The sequence below is a fragment of the Coenobita brevimanus genome, chromosome 50 (assembly GCF_032717465.1).
Source record: "Coenobita brevimanus isolate Jiangsu-jjx chromosome 50, ASM3271746v2, whole genome shotgun sequence".
Lineage (NCBI taxonomy): Eukaryota > Metazoa > Arthropoda > Malacostraca > Decapoda > Coenobitidae > Coenobita > Coenobita brevimanus.
This window is the reverse complement of record NC_137003.1, coordinates 52,896,353-52,920,294: the sequence shown is the minus strand read 5'-3', so window position 1 is coordinate 52,920,294 and position 23,942 is coordinate 52,896,353. Positions and strand designations below refer to the sequence as shown.

The following is a 23,942-nucleotide window of genomic DNA, read 5'->3' as shown; positions in this document are numbered from 1 at the left end:
CCCCCGCCATTTCACTCCCCTGCTCCCAACTCACACCCCCCTCTCTCATATACCTCTCCACCCCATCTCTCCATCTCATCCTCGGCCTCCCCCTCCCTCTTTCCCCCTCCACCTCACTCACATACACTCTCTTCGTCAGTCTTTCACCCTCCATCCTCTTCACATGGCCAAACCACCTCAGTGTGTTCCTCATAATGCTTCCTATCACATCCACATCAACACCACAACGCTCCTTTATATCCTCATTCGTCAGCCTGTCTCTCCATGTGACTCCACAGGCTCCTCTTAAATAACTCATTTCCACGGCTCTCACTCTTGACTTGTGTCCTTCCAACAACGTCCAAGCTTCACTTCCGTACGTTAGAGTTGGTATCACAATACTGTCATGTAGTAACTTTTTCACTTCCATGCTCACTTCCCTGTTTCTTATCACTGCTTTCAAAGAACCAGCAACCTTTCTTCCCTGCTGTACTCTTTCAAGCACTTCACCCTCCAAACCTCCATCCTTACTCATCACACTACCCAAGTACTTAAACGTACTCACATTTTCCAATTCCTCACCATCCAACCTCGCTGTACATTCACTGACTTCACCTCTCTCAAAGACCATCACTTTACTCTTCCCTACATTCACCTTTAGATTCCGTTTCTTACACACTCTCTCAAACTCATCCACCAAGCCTTGCAGCTCCCCTTCGTCTTCACTCAACAACACGGTATCATCTGCTAACAACAGTACAGGGAGTTTCCAAACACTATCCTCTCTCACCAGGGCCACTCCAACATCCACTACCCTACCTTGTACCTCTTTTATTACCCCATCCATGTACAGATTGAACAACCATGGAGACATGACACATCCCTGTTTCAACCCAACTTTCAAAGAGAAAAATTCACTTAGTTCACCATCCACACGCACTGCAGCCTTCGCACCATCGTACATACTCTTCACAGCATTCAACAACTTCCCATCTATTCCATATATTCTTAACACTTTCCACAATCCTAGTCTATCCACCCTGTCATATGCTTTCTCCAAATCCATGAAAGCCGCATACAACTTCTTTCCCTTCTCTAGAAACTTTTCCACTAAAGATCTGAGAATGAATATCTGATCTACACAACCTCTTCCCTTCCTAAAGCCTCCCTGTTCTTCTCCAACTAATTTCTCTGTTCTTTCTCTAACTCTGTCAATAAGTATCCTACCATACACTTTTCCTATTATACTAAGAAGACAAATACCCCTATGATTACCACACACCTCTTTTTCCCCTTTTCCTTTGTACAAGGGAATAATTATACGTGTTAATTTCAAAGTTCTTAATTTTGGTGAACCAGAGTATCTCAGTGAATTGCTAGAATTTCATTTAGGACTTTTTTTTTTTTTTTTTTTTTAAGATGTTCTTAGAGGTTGTATGTGTACTATAATGAATTTTAGGTTTGATCAAGAGTGGGTAAAAAAAAAAAAAAAAAGCTGAAGGGAGGACTTTGGGAAAGTTTTGGGATTTCACCATACCAATGAAGCATAAAACATGGATTTTCAGTGGTACGATTTGCACGGTAAAATTCCTGGATACATTACAAATTGAAGGTCTACTGTAGTTTTTACTGAGGTCTTGGAGGGGATAAATACATGTAACACTTATGGAAAACAGCTTATCTGTCTCACTGTTCATGTATTTAACTCTGCCAAACTCCAGATAACTGTTAATGTATATTCTGACTAGAAATGTTAGTGGAAACATGAAAGATAACAACTGGCAGTTCAAGATGGAGCACTTTGATTTTATTTGGATTGTAAGTCAGACTAAATGAAAATGTTAACAGAATTACAAGAAATTTTTCATTCACAATGACAAAATTTACAGGTGAGCACCATCAGACTTCCTTTGTGAATACTGTGCTGTTTTCGTTGATCAGCCTTGGTCTGTCTGGCTGAGCAGACCTATCAACCACAGGCAAGCAATCACCCCTGGCTGGTTGTCCTGTTCAGTGAACTGATGTTCCCTTGCGGCAGACAAAGTCTCACTACAGCACAGCGCGGAGAAGAGTGTGGAGGTTTGGCTCCTGGATGGGCATCACATTTGTGTGTCTCCACCCAAATAACAGGGACACCAAAGTAGGCTCCACATAACTGTGTTATTTAGTTATAGGCTTAGGTTACTACCTAGCGCTATAAATGGTGTCCCGAAATACAGGAAATCATTAGGCTTGACACAATTGTCGTGTCACCTGAAGTTGAAGGAAGGTAATAATGGACAGGAAAGATGAGAAAAATAGAAAAAGAATGATAAAGGTGAACAAAGTAGCTTGTAGCTATACATTTAGTGAGTGATGGCTAAACAGAAACTCTTGACCCTGATGTGTAGTAGGTGTACCGTGCATTGTGAATTCTTGCTCTGTACTAGGAGGCTGCAGTGTCAGGTAAGTGTATGTGAAATATATCCATAAGGAAAAATGTAATAATATGTGCAATGGTTAGACTTGTGATGTGGGATCAGGACTCTAAGAGTTTAAATGGTGTGTGATCATGTGGTCCCATTTTACTGAGCATGCTGTAGTTAGATCTCGCTTTTTTATACTCTGTATTGTTTCTGAATCCTGCCTCATACCATCTTTAGGTGAGAAAAAAAGAATGAAGAATGATGGTGATAGTGATAAAATGGAGAGATGTTCATTGTGTATTGCCTGCTGTGTGGAGCTCCTTTTTAACTGCCAGTAAACATTTCAGGTGTGGGAGTGATGGATCGTAAGAATTGTTCATTTGAGTCCCGTATGGAGATCACCAACCACCCTCTGGCACGTCGCTTGTTACAAATCATGACTAGCAAGCGTACTAACTTGTGTTTGGCAGCAGATGTCACCTCAGCTCATCAGTTGCTATCATTCGCTAACCAGGTTCGTATATAACTTGTCCTAGTGGTGTGCTTTAAATCCTTTAATACATAGTAGTGAATGACATCTGTTCTGTTAAGTAGTTTAAATGACTAACTGAATGCCACTGTAAGATTAATAAAAGGAGGGCTGTTGTTACTGACATTAAGTTTTAAAAAGTCAATCTATCTACCGCCAGATGCCTCAATCCCGTACGGGGTGGCCACAAACAAATTGCCTCCACGTCGCCCTGTCCCCCGCCATTTCACTGACCTGCTCTCAACTCTCACCCCCCTTTCTCATATACCTCTCCATCTCATCCTCGGCCTCCCCTTCCCTCTCCCCTCCTCTACCTCACTCACACTCTCCACGTCAGTCTCTCACCCTCCATCCTCTCCACATGGCCAAACCACCTCAGTGTGTTCCTCCAAATGCTTCCTATCACATCCACATCCACACCACAATGCTCCTTTATATCCTCATTTGTCAGCCTGTCTCTCCATGTGACTCCACAGGCTCCTCTTAACCCCTTAACCGCGGGCTTGTTTTGCTTTGACTTGCGGCTCCCGTGGGCACATTCACGCTCCGACAGACTCTCTAAAAATATTTGCCAAAAATCAGTTATTAGTCCTAGAATATTAAAATCACATATGCTTATGGCACATACCTTCAGCTTTCTCCTTGGGTGTTTGTTGAGCCTTCGTTGAGTACCGTAGGACTTGTGGAGACCTCTGAAGTTGGGTAACGAAGTCTCCACTTTACACTTTCCGACAACCCGTAATATGATTACCACAACCTGATATTATCAATAGAAACACAATTCTGTGAATCTCAAATAGTTTGGAATCCATACTCCAAAAAGAAAAAACACTGTGAAAGCAATGAAAATTACGAGGGTGTTTGACCTTCCCACTTGACATCGTTCGCCGCTGGTGTTCTGTCATTTATTATTCATAAAAACACTCACAGTTTATATTTCTATTACTACTGTATATAACACTTATATATATCTACAGTCTTTATCCATAAGTTTCCTTCAGTAATAGTAGTTTATTGTCACTGTAGGCATTCAATTTCTCTTTCAGTAAAATACGTAGCATTCACTTTCTCGTCCTGTATACTAGAGTTGAGAGTGAATGTCACTTTCACCTTCACTCTCATAACTCATAGTATTCATACATGCTAGAGTGAAACTTTCACTTTCATTACTCCTAGTATATATACTCGTATTCTTATAATATTACTCATTTACATTTCTGTTTACGTTCTCTATTTTATTTACATTATTTACATTTCTATTTTATTTACACTGTTAGGCACTCACTTGCAGTAACTTATAAAATTATTTTCCACTGTTCACTTATATTTACATTCATTGCTTTCACTTGCTGTTTCCACATTATTTACAATTCCTCTTGCACTGTTTTACTCACCAGAAAGATCGTCGTCACTCTCTATCATTTGTCAGCCCTTTACCTCTTTCCACATGAGGTTTAGGTCACAGAGGCCTTTGCATGGGGCTAAAAAGTGGCAGAATTTAGCAGGCGCGAATCCAACGTACTTTCACCTTGAAAGACGACAGTAAACTGATACTGGTGGGCCGGGGTGGCCTACCTAGGGAGAGTGCATTACTGCCAACGTCAGCCTCGTGAGAGCTGCTAATATATAGCTATGAAATGACTGGCAGGAAATGTGGACAATACATTATAAATTAGGTAGTTCCAGATGAATGTAAATATCACTTAGGCTTCTCCCTTCCCTCCTTATATATATTTTTATTACGAGAACAGATTATACGGCATATTTCAAGGGGAAATAAACAGCGAAAATTAGCGAACGAGTGCACGTGAGGTGTTGTCAGGTGATAATTAGCCAATTCCAGGTGTATGGCACTATCTATCTATCTATCTATCTATTGCCAGACGCCTGAATCCCGTTTGGGGTGGCCACAAACAAATCGCCTCCAAGTCGCCCTGTCCCCCGCCATTTCACTCCCCTGCTCCCAACTCACACCCCCCTCTCTCATATACCTCTCCACCCCATCTCTCCATCTCATCCTCGGCCTCCCCCTCCCTCTTTCCCCCTCCACCTCACTCACATACACTCTCCTCTTATTTCTTTTTTGTTTGTATTATTTGGTATAAGAATAGGGCATAGGGCTTATTTCAATGGATGAAATCAGTGGAAAATTCCAGGGAAGATTTACTTAGGGTAGAATACAGTGTGGTGCCTTCAATAATTAGGTAGTTCCAGGTGAGTGTAAATATCACTTAGGCTTCTCCCTTCATTTCCAGGTGTATGGCACTCTCACTTACCTTATTTCTTTCTTGTATATATTATTTGGTATAAGAACAGGGCATAGGGCTTATTTCAATGGATGAAATCGGTGGAAAATTCCAGGGAAGATTTACTTAGTGTAGCACGGCCGGGCAGGTGAGAGGAGAGGGTAATGGAGGGGAGGTAGGGAGGGAAGTCAAGAACGGGCAGAAATGGCTAAATTGTCAACAATGGATGGGAGTACAGATGAGATTAGGAGTGCTGACTAGTGTTGGACATTGGCAGTACTGATAGATGATATAAGCCACCACTTGAAAGCCCAGGCGAGTTCAAAATAACACAGAATCACAAAAGTGACACCCTGCGGTATGATCCCTTGCTCCCAAGCATCACAAAAGTGACGGCCCACGGTTAAGGGGTTAAATAACTCATTTCCACTGCTCTCACTCTTGACTTGTGTCCTTCCAACAACATCCAAGCTTCAACTCCATATGTTAGAGTTGGTATCACAATACTGTCATGTAGTAACTTTTTCACTTCCATGCTCACTTCCCTGTTACTTATCACTGCTTTCAAGGAACCAGTAACCTTTCCTCCTTGTTGTACCCATTCAAGCACTTCACCCTCCAAACTTCCATCCTTACTCATCACACTACCCAAGTACTTAAACGTACTCACGTTTTCCATTTCCTCACCATCCAACTTCACTGTACATTCATTGACTTCATCTCTCTCAAAGACCATAACTTTACTCTTCCCTGCATTCACCGTTAGATTCTGTTGCTTACACACTCTCCCAAACTCATCCACCAAGCTTTGCAGCTCCTCTTTGTCGCTAACCATTATTTGGCTTTGTAAACTGGGAACTGTATGCCCCCCCCCCCCTTTTTTTTTTTGGCTGTAAATTACCAAAAGCTAAAATGGTAAAAGTTCCTAGTTTTGTTAGTTTACACATTCAGTATCTTGTTTTGCGATAATGTCATTCTTTCATACAACATGAAAATGGATATTTTTCTCTGGTATTTGTCAGGATTCCTTTGTTCAGACCTAATGCAAAGGACCTGACAGCTAGAGTATTCTGTAAATTTTGGTTAGTTGTTGGCGATATATTTTAGGTCATAGGATATGACAGTATATGGAAGCACCAATCATCCACTCACGTGATGTATGGCTACCATTAGATGGATGTATAGTGAGTGACAAACCAAATTATTTCCTGTAAACCAGGAAAAATAATTTGCTACACAGGGTGGTAACTGTGTAACCAAACCCATGTATACCATACGTGTCAGGTAGGCAGTGAAGTGTAAAAATAAATTTGCAAATAAAACTAGAGGCACAGATGGATCAGTAGTCGATGACTAAGGACTGGAAAGGGGACATTTTGGGGATGATGACATGACAGGACACAAGTCAAGAGTGAGAGCAGTGGAAATGAGTTATTTAAGAGGAGCCTGTGGAGTCACGTGGAGAGACAGGCTGACGATTGAGGATATAAAGGAGCGTTGTGGTGTGGATGTGGATGTGATAGGAAGCGTTATGAGGAACACACTGAGGTGGTTTGGCCACGTGGAGAGGATGGAGGGTGAAAGACTGACGAAGAGAGTATATGTGAGTGAGGTGGAAGGGGGAAGAGGGAGGGGGAGGCTGAGGATGAGATGGAGGGATGGGGTGGAGAGGTATATGAGAGAGGGGGGTGTGAGTTGGGAGCAGGGCAGTGAAATGGCGGGGGACAGGGCGACGTGGAGGCGATTTGTTTGTGGCCACCCAGAACGGGATTGAGGCGTCTGGCAATAGATAGATAGATAGATAGATGACATGAAATGTAAGAAGTGCATATAATGAGGTGAATGGGATATTGTGCAGGTGCTTTAGGGTGCAAAATTGGATACTTGTGGGGTCTTTTGAGACCAAATGTAAAGTGTGTGTCAGAGAATGGATTGGGTATATGTTCTGATGTGAATGGGAGGACAAAGGAGGATGAATGCAGTGTTGTATTCTAGGAGGAGGTGGTGAAGCTGGCAGTGAGAAAACCTTGAATGGAGGAGTAGCTGGTTAAAATCGTTATGGCTATGTATGTGGGTGCGTGCATCCAGGTGAGAGTGAACAGATGTTTGAGTGATGAGTTTTCCATGAATGTTGAAGTGCATCAGGGGTTAGTCTTGAGGCCCTTGTTGTTTGTCATGGTGCTTGAAGCTCGCTTGCATGACTTAAGAAATGATCTCCCATTGGAGGTGTTGTATGCGGATGACATGATGCTGACTGCAGAGAGTGAAAGATAGGTAGAGGAAAGATTTAGGAAGTGGAGAGATGGAATGGGGTACAAGGGTTTGAGAGTAAATGCAGATATAACATGATGATATCCAGGGCTGGTGGCAGTACTGTCAACGCAGAGGGAGTGTGGCCATATGCAGTTTGTCACAATGGTGTGGGAAGTAACTCCATCTTGTGCAGTGTTCGTGATAAGTGGGTGCATGAGAGATGTAGTGGTATTAGGGGCAAACTGCTAAATAATGCCAATTTTGTGTGTGTGTTGTGTCAGGGAGAGCTTGTACAAATTGTCAGGAATGAAAGGATTGATCTTGCCAGAGGGTCACTTGAAGATGTGGTGGAGATTTTCTAATTTGGGGGACATATAACATGCTGGAGGTGGGGCTGGAACTAGCTCTGTGGCTAGGGTAAGGAGTGGTTGGAAGAAGTTCAGGGAGCTGTTGCCTCTCATAGCATTGAGAGGGCCTTCCTCCGTGCTAAGGGGTCTTTGTAAGATGCATGTGTTAGGAGTGTTATTCTGTATGGAAGTGAGACCTGGGGAGTAGAAGAAGAGGTTGTTTGTAGGCTCAAGCATACAGAAATGACATGGATTAGATAGATGTGTAGTGCATCCTTGAATGTGAGGCCTGGGAGGACTGGGATTGTGATTAAAGAGTTGAGAGGAAGGATGGGACTTGTATGTATTGGTTTTGTGATGAAGGGTAGATTGAGATGTGTGGGGCATGCTGAGAGAATGGATAACAGTTGGGTGCGGAAGGTGAGAAGTGTGAATGTTGGGGGTAGAGTTGCGAGAGGCCGAAAAAGACCTGAGACAAGGTCATAGAGTGTGACCTAAGGGCCAGGGGACTAAGTAGGGAGGCTACTAGAGAAATAAGCAGTGTAAAAAGTTGCCATTAGGTGACCAAGGCCAATGCATGCAAGCATGTTGGAGCGCTTATAAATGATACAAACGATATGAAGAGATGGAAGGAGAGCATGAGAGAGTATGGATCAGCACAGTCAAGGATTGCATAGGTAAGAATAAAAGTAGGAATACAGGCATAAGCAGTTGTATGTGTGTATGCTGATGTTTCAACAGTCTGTTCTTGGCTCAGTCACTACAGATGATTTCTATCAAGTTCACAGAATTGTCTGGATGTAACAGAAATAAGCTAAAGGGGTTGCCACATGGATTAGAAGGGGTTAGTGGTATGGTGACATTTAATGTGATGTTAATGGAGACTTTCTAACCCAGTCACTAAAAATGATTTTTCTGAAGTTAACAAAGTTGCCTGGAGTTAGGTGTAATAAAAAAAAATAAAAAAAAGATTGAATGGGTGACAGTCCAGTTCAGTTTACTCTTGCTGCTTCCAGATTATTTTATTCAATTTAGGAAAAGCCTTTTGTTCTGAAGGTGTTAATGTTGTGGGGGAATTAATGATAATACTGTCTTGGTGAGTTCTTCCTCCAAAACTTTTGCTTTTATCTGATGTTCTGTACCTTGCTTCTCCCTATCCTTGGGTGCTAAAGAAGAAGTTAGAGGTATGATAATGTTGATGTTACAGCTTGGTCCACATATATGCCTGCTCAAGACTCACGTGGACCTCCTGGATGACTTCACTGCAGATGTAGCCCAACAGCTCTCAGACCTTTCTGAGAAGCATAATTTCCTCCTCTTTGAAGACAGGTGTGTTAGTTTTGCCCCCATTCAAGTACAGTAACCTTTCTTCCTTATAAGCATAGTAATTTCCCTCTATTATAAGTACAATAACCCTTCTCCCTTTTAAGTACGGTACAGTACAGTAAACCCTCGATATAACAAACCCTTTTATAGCGAACTTTGGATATAATGACCCACCATTTCCAGAGCGAACTTCCGCCAGATATAGCAACCGGTGGAAGTTCGCTCCCTGGCATGTTAAGTGTACTGTAGCAGTACTCCATTACATTGTAGGCATTGTATTTATATGTACAACTTCATACAGGTTGGTATCTGCTGTACATGTACTGTATAACTACATGAATCATTGAATTGTCCATGTGAAACTTCATAGAGTAAGTTGTGGTTGCACACGCGGGACCGAACAACTCCACGGATATTGCGACCATGGGTCAGTAATCCCTCGGTTAATAACGACCATCGGATATAGCGAACTTTCGGATATAACGACCTACCCCTCCCCCCAATTAGTTCGTTATATCGAGGGTTTACTATATCTCGTGAAGTAGGTGGTTAAATAATGCAGGAAATTACCTGATAAAGTACACGAGTCCAAATGGTATATTATATCTTATTTATGTAACTTAAGGAATATTTTATTAATATTAGGAAGGATCTCTTGTTTTAAATGGCTTAACCCCTAACCGCTAGGTGTTGGTTGGAACTGTCGAGAAATCTGTGGCGTGGTGGACCCAGGTGTCAGTCAGCGCCGCACTTGTTTTCAGGCCACAGTTTGAAGTGGCTGCCACTTGATCTCGTCACCAAACTCTAGGGAGAGAGTCCCGCCAGCCGCGCCAACCATACCTCAGTCGTCTCTGTGACTTGCCAGGTGTGGGGCAATGCTTTGCTATTTTTCGTCCAGTTCGGTTCCTCCCTCATGTGAACCTTTTTCTTATCCACCCCTGCCAAGTCCCATTCCAAGGATACTAGAAAAGGCCTCAGTGATAGTGCCATAGCGCTTGGCCTGGACATCACTGTCTAGTTTAACTAGTAATGGAGAAGTTATCACATTATGAGTGAAGCCATAGTTGGGGCCACGCACACATGCATGAAAACATCCTTCCCCTTGCTCCAAAAACTACTCTTCCTCACATCCTGGCATATCGAACCGATGACCTACAGACCTAGGGATACTTTCATTCACAAAAAGGGTTGGTGAGTAATATGGTCTTTAAATTGTTTGCCTAACTGCTGTAGTTTCCAAGATACAGTAAAACCTCACTACAGTGGATTTCAGTAGACTGAAATTTGCTATTATCGGAGTCTAGGAGCCGACCTGACTAAATTCATATATAGTATATTGGGAAAACTTCGATAAAGCTAGAAGCGGTCTGGACTGCCTGACCTCAGTCCGGAGCGGCCATATTGTCCGCGCGCTTTGTGTGTTTGTGCGTCAGTTGGTGGCAGGCTGGTGGCATGACTATTGCCCCACCACACACTGCCTCAGTTTGACCCACATAATTTCCCCAAAAGTTTCTGATATACTGCTCAAGGGTGACAAGTAATAAGTGGAATATAAAGACAAAGTGAACATTTTTAGTTCGTAAGATCATGAATAATAAGGTGTATAAAGTGTACAGTACAATATTTGAAAAGTGTTTAGAATTAAGTTGAAACAATATTTTCTAAATGCTAAAAATTAGAAAAGTGGTCTACATTAATATTAATACAGTGATCCCTCAGTTATCTGGACGCTAATCCTCCGGACGTGTTCTGTATCCGGACGCTGGACCTTTGCTCCGTTAAACCATTATCCAAATTTACTAGCTATCATCCGGACATACAAGTGCCCGAGAGCTTTCAGCGGCCAGCTGACATGTCCAAACATTCAGTGTCGTTGCCGCTGGGCTCGAGCCATGAGCTGGAAGTAGTCTGTAACCCACAATCAGAGCTAAAATGTCCGTCTGCCCCTGTACTGAATGGTCAAAATGCCCGCTCATCCTGTCACTCCCAGTGAACCCCCAGCACCCAAGTAATATGACCGTAACCCGCAAGCGGTGTCAAAATGTCTGTACACATTCCCCACTGAATGTCTAATATCGCGCAACCACAGGGGATAAGTCTTTCCCAACCACCAAGCTCCATCGAACACAGACCACAAGCCAAGAGTACTTGATCAGGAACAGCAGCCATCCACCTCCCTATCGAAGGTCGAAAGTCCCCCGGACATGGTGAGTTGTGTTTCTGCATGGCCACTCAGCGTCTAACAGACCATGAGCCACTAGTAAATGTTCTGCAGAAGCGCCCGACCGCCTGTTGACAGAAGGGGGAGAATCCTGCCCGCAGCCTCACTTCTCCCCCCCTCTTTTGTCCTTCCTCCATACCCTTCTGGCTCCCCCTTCACTCCCTCAGTCCCTGCCCTCCTCCATGGTGATTACATTGACTCATGGGTTTTCAAGTTTTTTTGTGATTTATTTTACTACTATTGGTCGTATGGAAATTCTGTAGTAACCAGCAAGAAAGCTCATGAAATTCTGCATCTAGACATATGCTTAACTCTTGGAAGATGCTGACAAAATTTTGAACTAGGATGTTGTGAAGCTATATGAAGGTAAGTTTTACTCTTGAACACTATATTCTTTGCATGAAATTCTCTACTCTTACATGTCAGTTTTATGTGTTTTTATTAGCTTACCTTATATATAAACACCAGCAAAGGTGTTGGTATACTGTTTATACCAGTATAACCAATTTCCAGTGGCATATTTGGCCATGGAATCTTTTCTGAGCCCTGGGAGCAATCACCTGTCACAGACAGCAGATTTTCAAACAATTTTTTTTTTTTTTTTTTTTTTTTTAATGGAAGTTTTCTTGATCTTTAGCATTAAAGTGGATAATCTTATGTGTGTTTTGATGTCTCAATATGGCAGAATGTCCAACAACCTGCCAAAAGGAGGAGGGGTACTGTAAATACAGTAGTGTATAGGTCAGGTGTTTTTTTTTTTTTTTTTTTTTTTTTTTTTTTTGATATTCCTATGTGTGTTTTGATGTCAAAATATGGGAGATTGACATGAAAACTGTGCCAAAATTAGGAGGGATACTGTACATACATTGGTGTATAGGTAGGGTTTTTTTTGGTGTTCAGTGTTTTTGCATGGGTTTCTTGGTGTTGAAAATTATTTTGGATAATCCTATGTATGTTTTGATGTCAAAATATGACAGAATGATAGGAAAACACTGCCAAAATAAGGAGGGATACTGTACATACGGTAGTGTTTAGGTAGGGTGTTTATTTGGTTTTCACTGGTTTTCTTCATGGTTTTCTTGGTGTTTAGCTTTACTTTGGATATTCCTATGTGCATTTTCATGTCTAAATATGCCTGAATGACCAGAACACACTGCCAAATTAAGCATAGGTACTATACAAGTAGAGTAGGTATAGGTTAGAGTTGGGTATATGTAGGGTCTGCATATGGTAGGGGAATAGTGTTCATTATCCAGATGTTGCCACTACCCAGACATGCCTTTGGCTCTACTGTATTATGTCTGGATAAATTAGGGATTACTGTATTAATATTAATATAGATTCAAGACACCAAGCATTAATCACGCAGTACATGGCACGTAAGGTACAAGCTACACCTCCACTTCCCATTCATGATTCAGCTGCCATTGAAGACAATCAGGAGGATGATTCACTGTTCCATGACGATGACCCTGAAGATAATGGGTAATGATTTTGAAAAATTTGCTCTGAAGAATCCTTCACCAGGTGCTGAATGATGATAAACACCCAGCAAGGTGAGGGGGTGGTAGGGTAGGGTGTGCTGAGTGAGTTGGAGTGGTTATGTACGAAAATATTTTTTTTATTACTGATGAGTTTTATTGTGTCCAAGCCTTGCTTAAATTTTACTGTGTAATGCAGTATATTATTTATAGTGGCATTTGAGAAAAGTTAAGAGGCAAATGGGATAGTGCCACAAGGTAGAAGGAACTGGTGGGGTGAAGCAGGATGGTGGCCATGTAGCTTTTCATGTATGATAATACTGTATGTTCTTGTATGTGTTACATACCATATGGCCTTTATCGAGTCTAAACCTTGCTAAAATTATACGTGTTGTGCAGCAGAGTGCTTATAGTATTATATGAGAGAATAACTTGGATTAAGAGGTAGGTATGAGTGGATACTGCCATGAGTCAGAAGGGAGATGGCTACAGTATTTACCTGTAAACAAATACTGCGAGTTCAGTGATGATCAAGTTTGGCGTGGTATTGCCAGAATAAAGCAAATGCTAAACTCGGGTACCCACTGTGAATATATTATACTATTTGGTTATTGTAGTGAATGTATAATATTGTACAGTACAGCCATGGTAAAAACCCATTAGTGCGCTCTGGACTAATGTCTGATATATTGGAAAAAGTCTGGGTTATCAGGAGAAAGTCCAGATGTCGCTTTTATCAAAGTTTTGCTTTTTTTGGAATAGCTTGGGCCCCAATTAGTCTGTTGTAGTGAGGTTTTACTGTACTAATGTTTGGAAACAAGCTGTTTTTGGAAAAATGCCTGTATTGAGAGAAAGGCTGAGCTATAAATAGCCTTGCGGTTAGGGGTTAATGAAAGTTAGATCCATCTCTGGTTCAGAAAGTGTCTCCAGAGCTGAATTATTTTGTCTGGAGATGGCAAGAACAAATTAAAAAATAATGTAAGTGGATGACTGATGTGAGTATTTTGGCGATGATCCAGGAAGTATGGAGACATTGGCAGTACGGTGGCCCAGCAGTACAGTGGTGGAGCTCATCGGGTGGTGGAGTGGGCTCATTTAGTCACTGCTCATGCTTTACCAGGACCTGGAATTATCAAAGGTACCATAGTGGTTCAATGGTTAGAGCATCCCAGTTGGAGTGATGGCCTGGCATAGGCTTGATTCCAAAGAGGTGACTGAAGGTTTTGCCCAGGCACACCAAAAAGGCTCATATTATTCACAGAACTCATACAAAGATTTCCATGAAGGTTATCCATCATAGGCACATGATAACTGCCTGGCTTGTGTGCTGTCAGTACCCAGTGTGTCCTTCTCTTCCATACCTTTGTCATTACAAGATGTATGTGTAGTTATCCATGTCACAGTTTCTGTCTTAAAGTTAGCATCCATGCACTTTTCCCGTGCATTCATATTAATTCCTCCATTCCAAATTTTGTTTGTTGTCACCAAACCAAACTCCCACTTTGGGTGAATTGCTCAGTTGTGACAGCCATTTTCAGTAGCTTGAGGCCTGCCTTCCTTTCTCTTGTTTAATTACTGTAGTTATTTATTTTTCTTTAGTGACAAGTTGATGAGTGACCATACATGAGTGATGGAACCTGTGTCTTGCATGGTGATCAGTGGTGAGTACTGTAAGCTCACTTGGGCACTTTATAGCTAAAACATGCTTTGACAGCCAAAAACAAGGTGTCTAAACTCATTAGTACGTTTGATTTCATTTAATTTTTGAAGGCTCCAACTTGCATGCGTCGGCCTTGGTCTCCTAATGGCGGCATTCCATGCTGCTCGATCAGTGGCAGCCTCCCTGTTCAGACCCTTAACTCTGAGGTCACATTTAATGACCTCATCCCACATCTTTCTTGGTCTACCCCTCGCAACCCCACCCCCAATAATAACACTTCTCACCTTCTGCACCCAGCTATCATCCCCAATTCTCTCCACATGCCCAAACCATCTCAGTCTACCTCTCCTCATCACATCACCAATACACTCCAGTCCTGTCCAACTTCTCAACTCTTCCATTGTAAACCCAGCCCCCCCCAGGCCTTGCACGCAGGGACACACTGCACATCCACCTAATCATTGTCATTTCTGTACGTTTGAGCCTGCGAATATCCCCTTCCATACAGCATCTCAAGTCTCACTACCATACAGCATCACACTCCTAACATGCTGCATACAAAGACCCCTTAGCACGTAGGGAGAGTCCTCTCAATGTCAGGAGAGGCAACAGCTCCCTGAACTTCTTCCAACCACTTCTCACCCTAGCCACAGAGCTAGCTCCAGCCCCACCTCCAGCACATAACATGTCTCCCAAATAAGAAAACTCTTCCACACACTCAAGAGACTCACCAAGTTCAATCCTTTCACACCTGACAATCTATCTTGCAATCTACCTCTGATACCATTACATCTCTTGTGCACCCATTTATCACAAACACTGCACAGGATGGAATTACTTCCCATGCCCTTGTGGCAAATTGCACATGGCCACTCTCCCTCTTCTTTGACTATACTGCCACCAATCTTAGATGTCATCAGTTTTGTTTTATCTGCATTTGCCCTTATGCCCTTGTGCCCCATACCATCTCTCCACTTCCTAAATCTTTCCTCTGCCTCCCTTTCATTCTCTGCAATCAACACCAAATATTAACATACAATGTCTCCTACGGGAGTCCATTTCTGAAGTCATGTGAGAGGGCTTCAGGTACCATGATAAACATCATGGGACTCAAAACTGACCCCTAATGCACACCAACATTCACGGAAAACTCATCACTCGAATCTCCATTCACTCTTACCTGGGTGCGAGCACCCACATACATAGCCATAACCACCCCAACCAACCACTCCTCCAACCTAAGCTTTCTCATTGCCCACTTCACCACCTCTCTAGGGACTCTGTCAAAGGCCTTTTCCAAATCAACAGAAACAAAATACAGATCCCTTTTCTTTCCAATATATTTTTCCTGAAGCTGTCGAACAGTGATTATGGCATCAATGGTTATCCCTCCATCCCTCCATCATCCAATCTTATATTGCCGCACAAGGAGCGTGAAAGCCCGAGACTAGGCAAGTTGGTCCTGATATTTAAGATGAGAGTGACCAGCCTCATTCATCCCTGAGTGGCATTATATAAGCAATAAACCCCAACCACCCCTTGGATATAAACCTACACAGGCTTAATCCAATTGGAGTGCCTTAATTACCCACTACACCACCAGGTGCTATAAGTTGATTATATGTTTACCACCCAGCATAGTAAATGGTTTCCTGGTGTACAGAATGGTGAGCGCCCCCACCTACCACCTAGATTTATCATCTTCATCTTTATCATCCAGTGCTATGTTGCCCCATGAAATGTGTAGGAGCCTGGAGCTAGGCAAGTTGGTCCTGACATGTAAGATGAGAGTGACCAGCCTCACTCATCCCTGAGTGGCATTACTTGAGCAGTAAACCCCAACGACCCCTTGGATATAAACGTTCACCGGCTCAATCCGATTGGAGCGATGTAATTACCCACTAAACCACCAGGTGCCAAAATTTGGTTATATATATTATAATAAATATTACGGTGATTATTCTGGAAGTAAAAGAGGTCAGTTTTTCCATGATCTCATGACCAAGAATGTCTTGTTTGATAGGCATGATGCAGCCTAGGGATCAATGTTGTAGTTTTTGTGAAACAGAAATGCTCTTCTCTGGTCGAGCAGACATACAGTAGTAGTGATTAATTTTGTGAATATTTATCCTAGAACAGAATGATGACGTTATGGTGGTGAGATAGTGAAGCATAACACCACAAATGAATTATTAACAGGTCTCACATCAGCTGTTGGTGATAGAGAACGAGGCTGTGTCTTAGTGTCCCAGATGAGCTCAGAAGGGGCACTAACTTCACAGGAGTATATCAAAGGTCAGTCCATTTCTGAACTGTTTTTCAGTGAACTGAAACTAAATGCATTTACAAAGCTATAAGTATTTTATGAATAAAGGTTTGGGTTGAAGATCATTCCTCTTTGTACAATTTTGTTTTACGAATGTGCCTACCCACCAACTTTCTTATTGTGAACATGGTCATACAGCAGTCTGGTTTAGTATTTTGTGATTTCTTTGAAGAATGTGGTATTAAGTTAATTTAAAAGAGTAAAGTTATTGTTGTTGAGAGGTAACAGGTAGTGTGCTGGTAGCAGGTTCTGAAAGGTGTCTGGGTTACGAGAAAATCTGCGAGAACTTCTGTGATGTACATACGAGGTTTTGATAAGTGGTGTTCTGGAGAGTGTTGTACGACAGTCTTAAGACTGACACCAGCAAACTGTAGTCTGTGCCAGCGCAAGTGTTGGCCAGTTAAGGAGTGGAAGGTTTCTCTATTTAAACCTGAGTAACCAATCACAGTACACCAGAATATGACGCCATAGTGGTAGCAGACACTGTTTCCTCACCGCCAGTCATAATTTCCATGACAAAGCTGAAGGAGTGGAGGACCACCAAAATATTATGTATAGAAGGGCAATGAACTTCTTAGAGGAAGAAATAAGTGTGCCGATTCATAATTTTTTCGACATTGTGCCATGTAAGCTATCACCATATTTTAGAGGAGTTTCTTATTTACACTGGCATGTTTAATCAAATTTTTGTAAACATTATATCATTAGGTTGTAACCTGTTTGCAATAAAGGCTATATTGGCCGACAATGCTAGTTTTACCACTTATGTCGAAGTAGTACTTGCTCCAATATAGTATTCCGGGATCGTCTACAACGGTCTGCTGCCACTTTTACTTATTATTTTATGTAGAATCGCAACAGTTTTATGCACTAAGGATTAATTGATGCATGATTTAATTCTAAGGATTTGGGGGATGTTTGAGCTACAGTGTTTCTAAAAATAGGAGAGTTATAAGGTTTACAATGTACTTAGGACTGCCCCTCACATGGCGCAGCTCTAAGAGGAGAATTGACAATGGAGTACAGGATTTGCGCTCATTTTCTAGGACTCCAGAATATGCAGATAAGTGAAAAGTTGCTCTTACACCCAAAGATGGTGGATTTGCGAGGATTTTTGAGCTTTCAGAATTCGCCCCCTGGTGAACAGACTTGAAGTGGCGAAAGAGTCTAAGTACTTTGGTGGATTAATAGGAAAGAGGTAAATGTAAAGGGGGGTGCAATCATTTTGTTTTGCTTTAAAGGCTCCAACGTGCTTGTGTGCATTGGCCTTGGTCACCTAATGGCGGCTCTCCATGCTGCCCAATCTCTGACAGCCTCCCTACTCAATCCCTTATCCCTGAGGTCACACTCAATGACCTCATCCCAGGTCTTTTTTGGTCTGCCTTTCACAACCCTACCCCCAACATTAACACTTCTCACTTTCTTCACCCAATAGGAGATGCCACATTAAGCCCAAAATAAGGCACAGATACTACAGTGCTTGTCAGAAGTATCGAGCGCCTATGGCAGGGCGCGCAATACTTTTGGCGAAAAAAGAATCACCTGTTTTTGGTACTAAAAATTGAGCCAGATGTTTGGGGCGTTAGCATGACATCACGGGAGCTTGAGGCCTTACTGTGTGCTGGTTGGCTCCCGCCTCAGTTGTCTACTGGCTGCGTGAGAGAGAGGAACTCTGCCGCGTCTCCCTCTCTTATTGCGCCATTTTTTACCTAGTGTCCCGCAGTGTTTTGGCTTTCACCACTTTGTTATGGCCCCTACCCGTGAACTTTCGAGTGAAATCATATCCCAGATCATTGCTCTAAAGGAGGCAGGCCACCCCACGAAGGAAATTAATGAATTGGTTGGTGTGTCTCGATCGACAGTGCGTAGGTGGTGCGCCCGTTTTCTAGTGGAAAATAGTGGTGATGTTCCTACAAAGAAACCGCGGTCTGGTAGGCCCAGGAAAACTTCCCTGAGGTCTGTTAATGTTTTAAAACGTGCAGTGGAGTCTAATCCTCGTGTGAGTGCAAGGAAAATTAAGGAGAGCAACCCAGAAGTGTTTGGTGACATTTCTGTGCACACGGTGTCTCGAAGAGTCCATGAACTTGGTTAAACAAGTCACAGGCATGTGAGAAAGCCTCTTCTTACGTTACCAGTGACTTCGTAGGCTTGCCTTTGATAACAAGTACCTTAACCTGGGTGAGGAGCAATGGTTGTCAGTGTTGTGGTCTGATGAGGCAACGTTTAGTGTTACCTGTAATCAAGGAGCACGGGTGTACCAGCGCAAAGGTAGTGATCCGCTTGACCCCTGTTACGTGGAGAGCACAGTTAAACACCCTGATTCACTCATGGTATGGGCTTGTTTCTCTGGTAAAGGTTTGGGGAAGCCTGTTGTGCTTCCCAAGAACTGCAGAGTGAATCAGGATGTTTATCTGGAGCTTCTTTGTGATCATTTACCTGAATCCTTCGAGCTCACAGATGCACGAGTGTTTCAGCAGGACGGTGCACCTGCTCATAAAGCCAAATCAGTCACCAGTTGGCTTCGTGACTGCGAGGTATCATGCATGAAAGACTGGCCAGGCAATAGCCCAGACCTCAACCCGATAGAAAACCTCTGGTACCTCGTAAAGAAGAATCTCCGAGGGAAGGACGTGAGCTCTCTGCCTAAGCTGGAAGCAGCCATTCATGACTCCTGGGACAAAATACCCCTCCAGCACCTCAGGAACCTCGCCCTTTCACTTCCACGACGTCTCAGGTCCATGAAGAAGTGTAAAGGATACCCTACCAAGCATTAAAGGTAAATAAAATGCATTATTTATATGTTTTTTCAATGTTGAAAGGTTTGTTTTGTAGGAGGGACGCAGGGTGCTCGATACTTCTGACGAGCACTGTACTTACTGCCAGAATATTTGATTTCCGATTTTATTTTGCGGGCAATGCATAACGCTCCCACATGAGTGTTTTTTCATAATAAATATGTCCAAATTTTTCTCATTCTTTTAAGGTGAGCCCCGTGCCTAATAATGAGGTCACAAAATACTTTGTGATGTTCGAATGTTTTGTAGTGTTGGCTATATGTGTCAGGGGATGAAGATTTATCAGTCTTACATATATGTACGAATATTTCTTGATTTATACTTTTGTTCAGATACTACCAGTGGTCACCAGTGAACATATTACAAGAAAAAAATAAGATTTTCGTTAAAAAGACTGCGGTTCCCACAGACAGCAATTGCAGGGTCAAAGGAACAAACGGCAAAGAATCTGTGATTCATCTTTCAGCTCATATATGCGGGAACTTTTCACTGTCTCTGACGCAAGTGATATTTAATACCTGTCTAAAGTATTATTATTTAGAGATGATGTGTGTAATACGGCTTATCATCATCATCATCATCTGGACCACCTTTCCCACCCTAGGGCAGAGTGAGGAGTAGCAACGTCCAGACAGCCCAAATTTGCCCAGTCCAATGGGCCATGCATCCTTTCACTTATCATTCAAGCCCCCAGAATCCTGGCTCTATCTGATACACCAAAAAGATTCACCATATTCTGTAGCTTCACATAAATGTATCCAAAAGAGTCAGTCCGGACACTGCCACATTAAAAAGTGGTGCCAAATCCCTAATCATGCAGTTCTTCTCACAACATTCATCCAGCCAGCTCGATATCTTGTCAGTCCCCTAGCCTCACCGACTTCCATACCTCTCTACCTCACACATTCATCCTTCACATCCCTCCACCTTCTCCTTGGCCTGCCTCGCCTCCTTCCTTCTTCAAATTCACTCAGATATACCTTTTTCACCACTCTGTTGTTATCCATTCTCTCCACATGCCTGTACCATCTCAGTACACTCTTCGATTTTGGTGTCCACAGACTTCTTCACTCCACATGACTATACCATCTCAGTACACTCTTCGATTTTGGTGTCCACAGACTTCTTCACTCCACATCTTTCATGAATCACATTATTTTGTATCCTATCAAGTCTCTGTACTCCACATACATTCCTCAGCAGTCCTATCTTCACTGCTCTCACTCCTGAATTTTCATTTTCATGCCACACCACAGTCTCACATCCATAGTGTCAAAGTTGACAGTAACACTCCTTCATGTAAGCCTCATGCAGCTGCAGCACTCAAGCCTCATTTTCTTAGCAAGACCTTCATTGTACCATAAAACACCTTAACTTCGGACATTTTTTGTGTGTTTTATTGAATAATTCTGTGTATAATGGTGCAGTTTTATCTCTGTTGGTGTCATGTGGTAGCCAGGGACAGTACCTACTGAATCCATATAATAAAAAAAATTAGCCATGCTAAACTTCCCCCCCCCCCCCCCAAGTGTCCGATGTTAGGAACAAATTTCTTAACTTTGAACAGCCCTTGCAAACTTTGGACATCCATGTATTTGCCCTTTAAACATGAGAATGGTTAAAAGCACCTATCTCTGGACACACTGTCCAAACCTCGGACACTTTAGAAGTTTTTTAAAAATGTAAGAAATATTGGGCACTCGTGGCCGGAGTTATACATATACAGTATGTAGAGAAATATCCAAAAATATCTTTTTTGAACTCATAAATTGAGATCATATTACATTGCAATATCACATTGTAGTGAGGTATTCTGGCCATAAATATAATTAAGAACTATTGAAAAACTTTTTCAGACAAAAAAAAAAAAAAAACTGTACACAGTATATAAATATGCATTGCATATACCCCAAACTCTAAGAGGAACTGGCCTTTCATTCCTAAACAAAACTTCACTTAATTATCAAGTAGCTACCTCACTAACTCAACAAATGCATACTGAAATAACATAATATAATGTTAAACACTTCTTACTGGTTCTAATGACACCCACATACCCACTAACTTGCACACAAATCAATAAACACACGCACACACAGGCATATGTTATGAAGGCACCATGGAATGTATTAACAAGCTACACACTTTGGTCTTATACACACATTAGTAACACACATACACACACACACACACACACACACACACACACACTTTATAGTGTGTATTTTTCCGGTAATTTGTCTGTCCGAAGTTAGGAATGTATTCTGTAAATGAAGAAAAATTTATTAACCCATCACGTCAGGGGGGTTGTTTTCGCCACCCAAACCACCAGTAGGTGTTTTTCTTAAAAATCACTGTTATTTAAACTATAATTTCTCAGCTAAACCTATAATTTAAAATTATAGTGTAATATGCTCTTATACTGTGATGCAATAATCCATCCATCCATCCATCCATCATCCAATCCTGCATTGCACCATGAGGAGTGTAAGAGCCCGGGGCTAGGCAGTTGGTCTTGACATTTGAGATGAGAGTGACCAGCCTCACTCATCCCTGAGTGGCATTACATGAGCAATCAACCCCAACCATCCCTTGGATATAAACCTTCACTGGCTCAATCCAATTGGAGTGCAATAATTACCCACTAAACCACCAGGCGCCAAAATTTGGTTATATGGTTACCACCCAGCATAGTAAATGGTTTCCTGGTGTACAGGAAACCATTTGGCTTGTCACTCAGTGTACAGTCATCCATAGGCAGATATGGAAAGGTGAAGGGTGGAGTCATCAGCTTATGAGTGGATAGGGTTAGCTGTACAGCTTAGGAGGTCATTGTTGAATAAAAGGAAGAGAGTTGGTGATAGGACAGAGCCCTAAGGAACACCACTGTTGATAGATCTAGGACAAGAACGGTGGCCGTCTACAACAGTAACTATAGAACAACCAGAAAGGAAGCTATAGATGAAGGCACAGATAGAAGGATAGAAACCGTAAGAGAGCAGTTTGGAAATTAAAGATTTATGCCAGACTCTATCGAAAGCCTTTGAGACATCAAGTGCATTGGCAAAGCTTTCGCCAGAGTCCCGAAAGGAGGATGACCAGGACTCTGAAAGGTAGGTGAGAAGCATCCTTGACGGAACCCATACTGACGGTCAGAAAGAAGTTTATGATAGGAAAGATGCTTTAAAATTTATCTGTTACGAATAGACTCGAAAACTTTTGAGACACAGGATTTTAAAGCAATTGGGCGATAGAGAGCTGGGAGTGGTCACCCTTCTTTGGGACTGGCTGACTGAGAGCAAACTTCCAACAAGAAAGAAAGGTACAAGTTGATAGACCAAGGCAAAAGAGTTTACTTAGGCTTACCATCTCTACTGTACATTCACTAAACCTTCCACAATCAAACCTTCCACAATCCTTCTCTGGCCAGTCTGTCGTATGCTTTTTCCAGATCCACGAATGCCATAAACACGGCTTATATTTCACAAATACCAACCATTATAACCATTGCTAGTATATGTTATGTATAGGGTAAATAACAGTCACTGCAACTAAGGCGCTGTATTAGTATCCTCCATCCATCCATCCGTCATCCAATTCTACGTTGCCTCATGAGGAGCGTAGGAGCCCGTGGCTAAGTAAGTTGGTCATGACATTTAAGATGAGAGTGACCAACCTCACTTATCCCTGGCATTACATGAGCAATAAACCCCAACCACCCCTTGGATATAAACCTTCACTGGCTCAATCCGATTGGAGTGCCGTAATTACCCATTAAATCACCAGGCTTCATAATTCGGTTATATGGTTACCACCCAGCATAGTAAATGGTTTCCTGGTGTACAGGAAACCATCTGGCTTGTCACTCAGTGAAGAGTAACCCATTAGCAGAAGGAAGAGGAAAGAATGAAGGAAAGAAAGACAGAAGAGGAAGTGTACAGTCACTCATAGGCAGAATTATGAGGAAAGAATGAAGTAAAGGGATCGGATTCAGGAAAGAAGATAACAAGAAAGTAGGATGTGAGAGATGTCAGAGGCTGGGCCAAGTTCCCTTCTGCCAAGAAAGAACCAGTTAGAAGAAAAGTGTGGAAAACATCTGGGAAAACATGTGGCAGTGTTTAGATATGTAGATCATGTCGTAAGGCAGGCAGCGACTATCAGGTGAAGCAACTTTTTTTTTCCTTTAATACTTTTGCTGGTGACCACTGGGAGTATTTGAATTAAAGTATAAAATAAGAAATATTCGTGTGTAAAACCGGTAAATCTTTATCCCTTGATGTATACACCAAGCCCTCATTTTTTCAACCAATCATTTTTCAACAATTCGTTGTTTTGACATTATAAATCTATACCCTTTTTCATTGTTCAACATGG

The 23,942-nt window shown here is 42.2% G+C and overlaps 1 protein-coding gene across 1 annotated transcript in view; it reads left to right on the top strand.

Annotated features, from left to right (window-relative positions):
• Window positions 1–23,942, top strand: part of r-l (rudimentary-like) — an 85,634-nt gene that overhangs the window by 45,158 nt on the left and 16,534 nt on the right. The window contains exons 6-9 of the mRNA XM_080272207.1: window positions 2,732–2,898; window positions 8,967–9,088; window positions 13,807–13,925; window positions 16,647–16,742. Coding sequence (XP_080128333.1) covers window positions 2,732–2,898; window positions 8,967–9,088; window positions 13,807–13,925; window positions 16,647–16,742 — 504 coding nt within the window. The remainder of the gene's footprint in view (window positions 1–2,731; window positions 2,899–8,966; window positions 9,089–13,806; window positions 13,926–16,646; window positions 16,743–23,942) is intronic.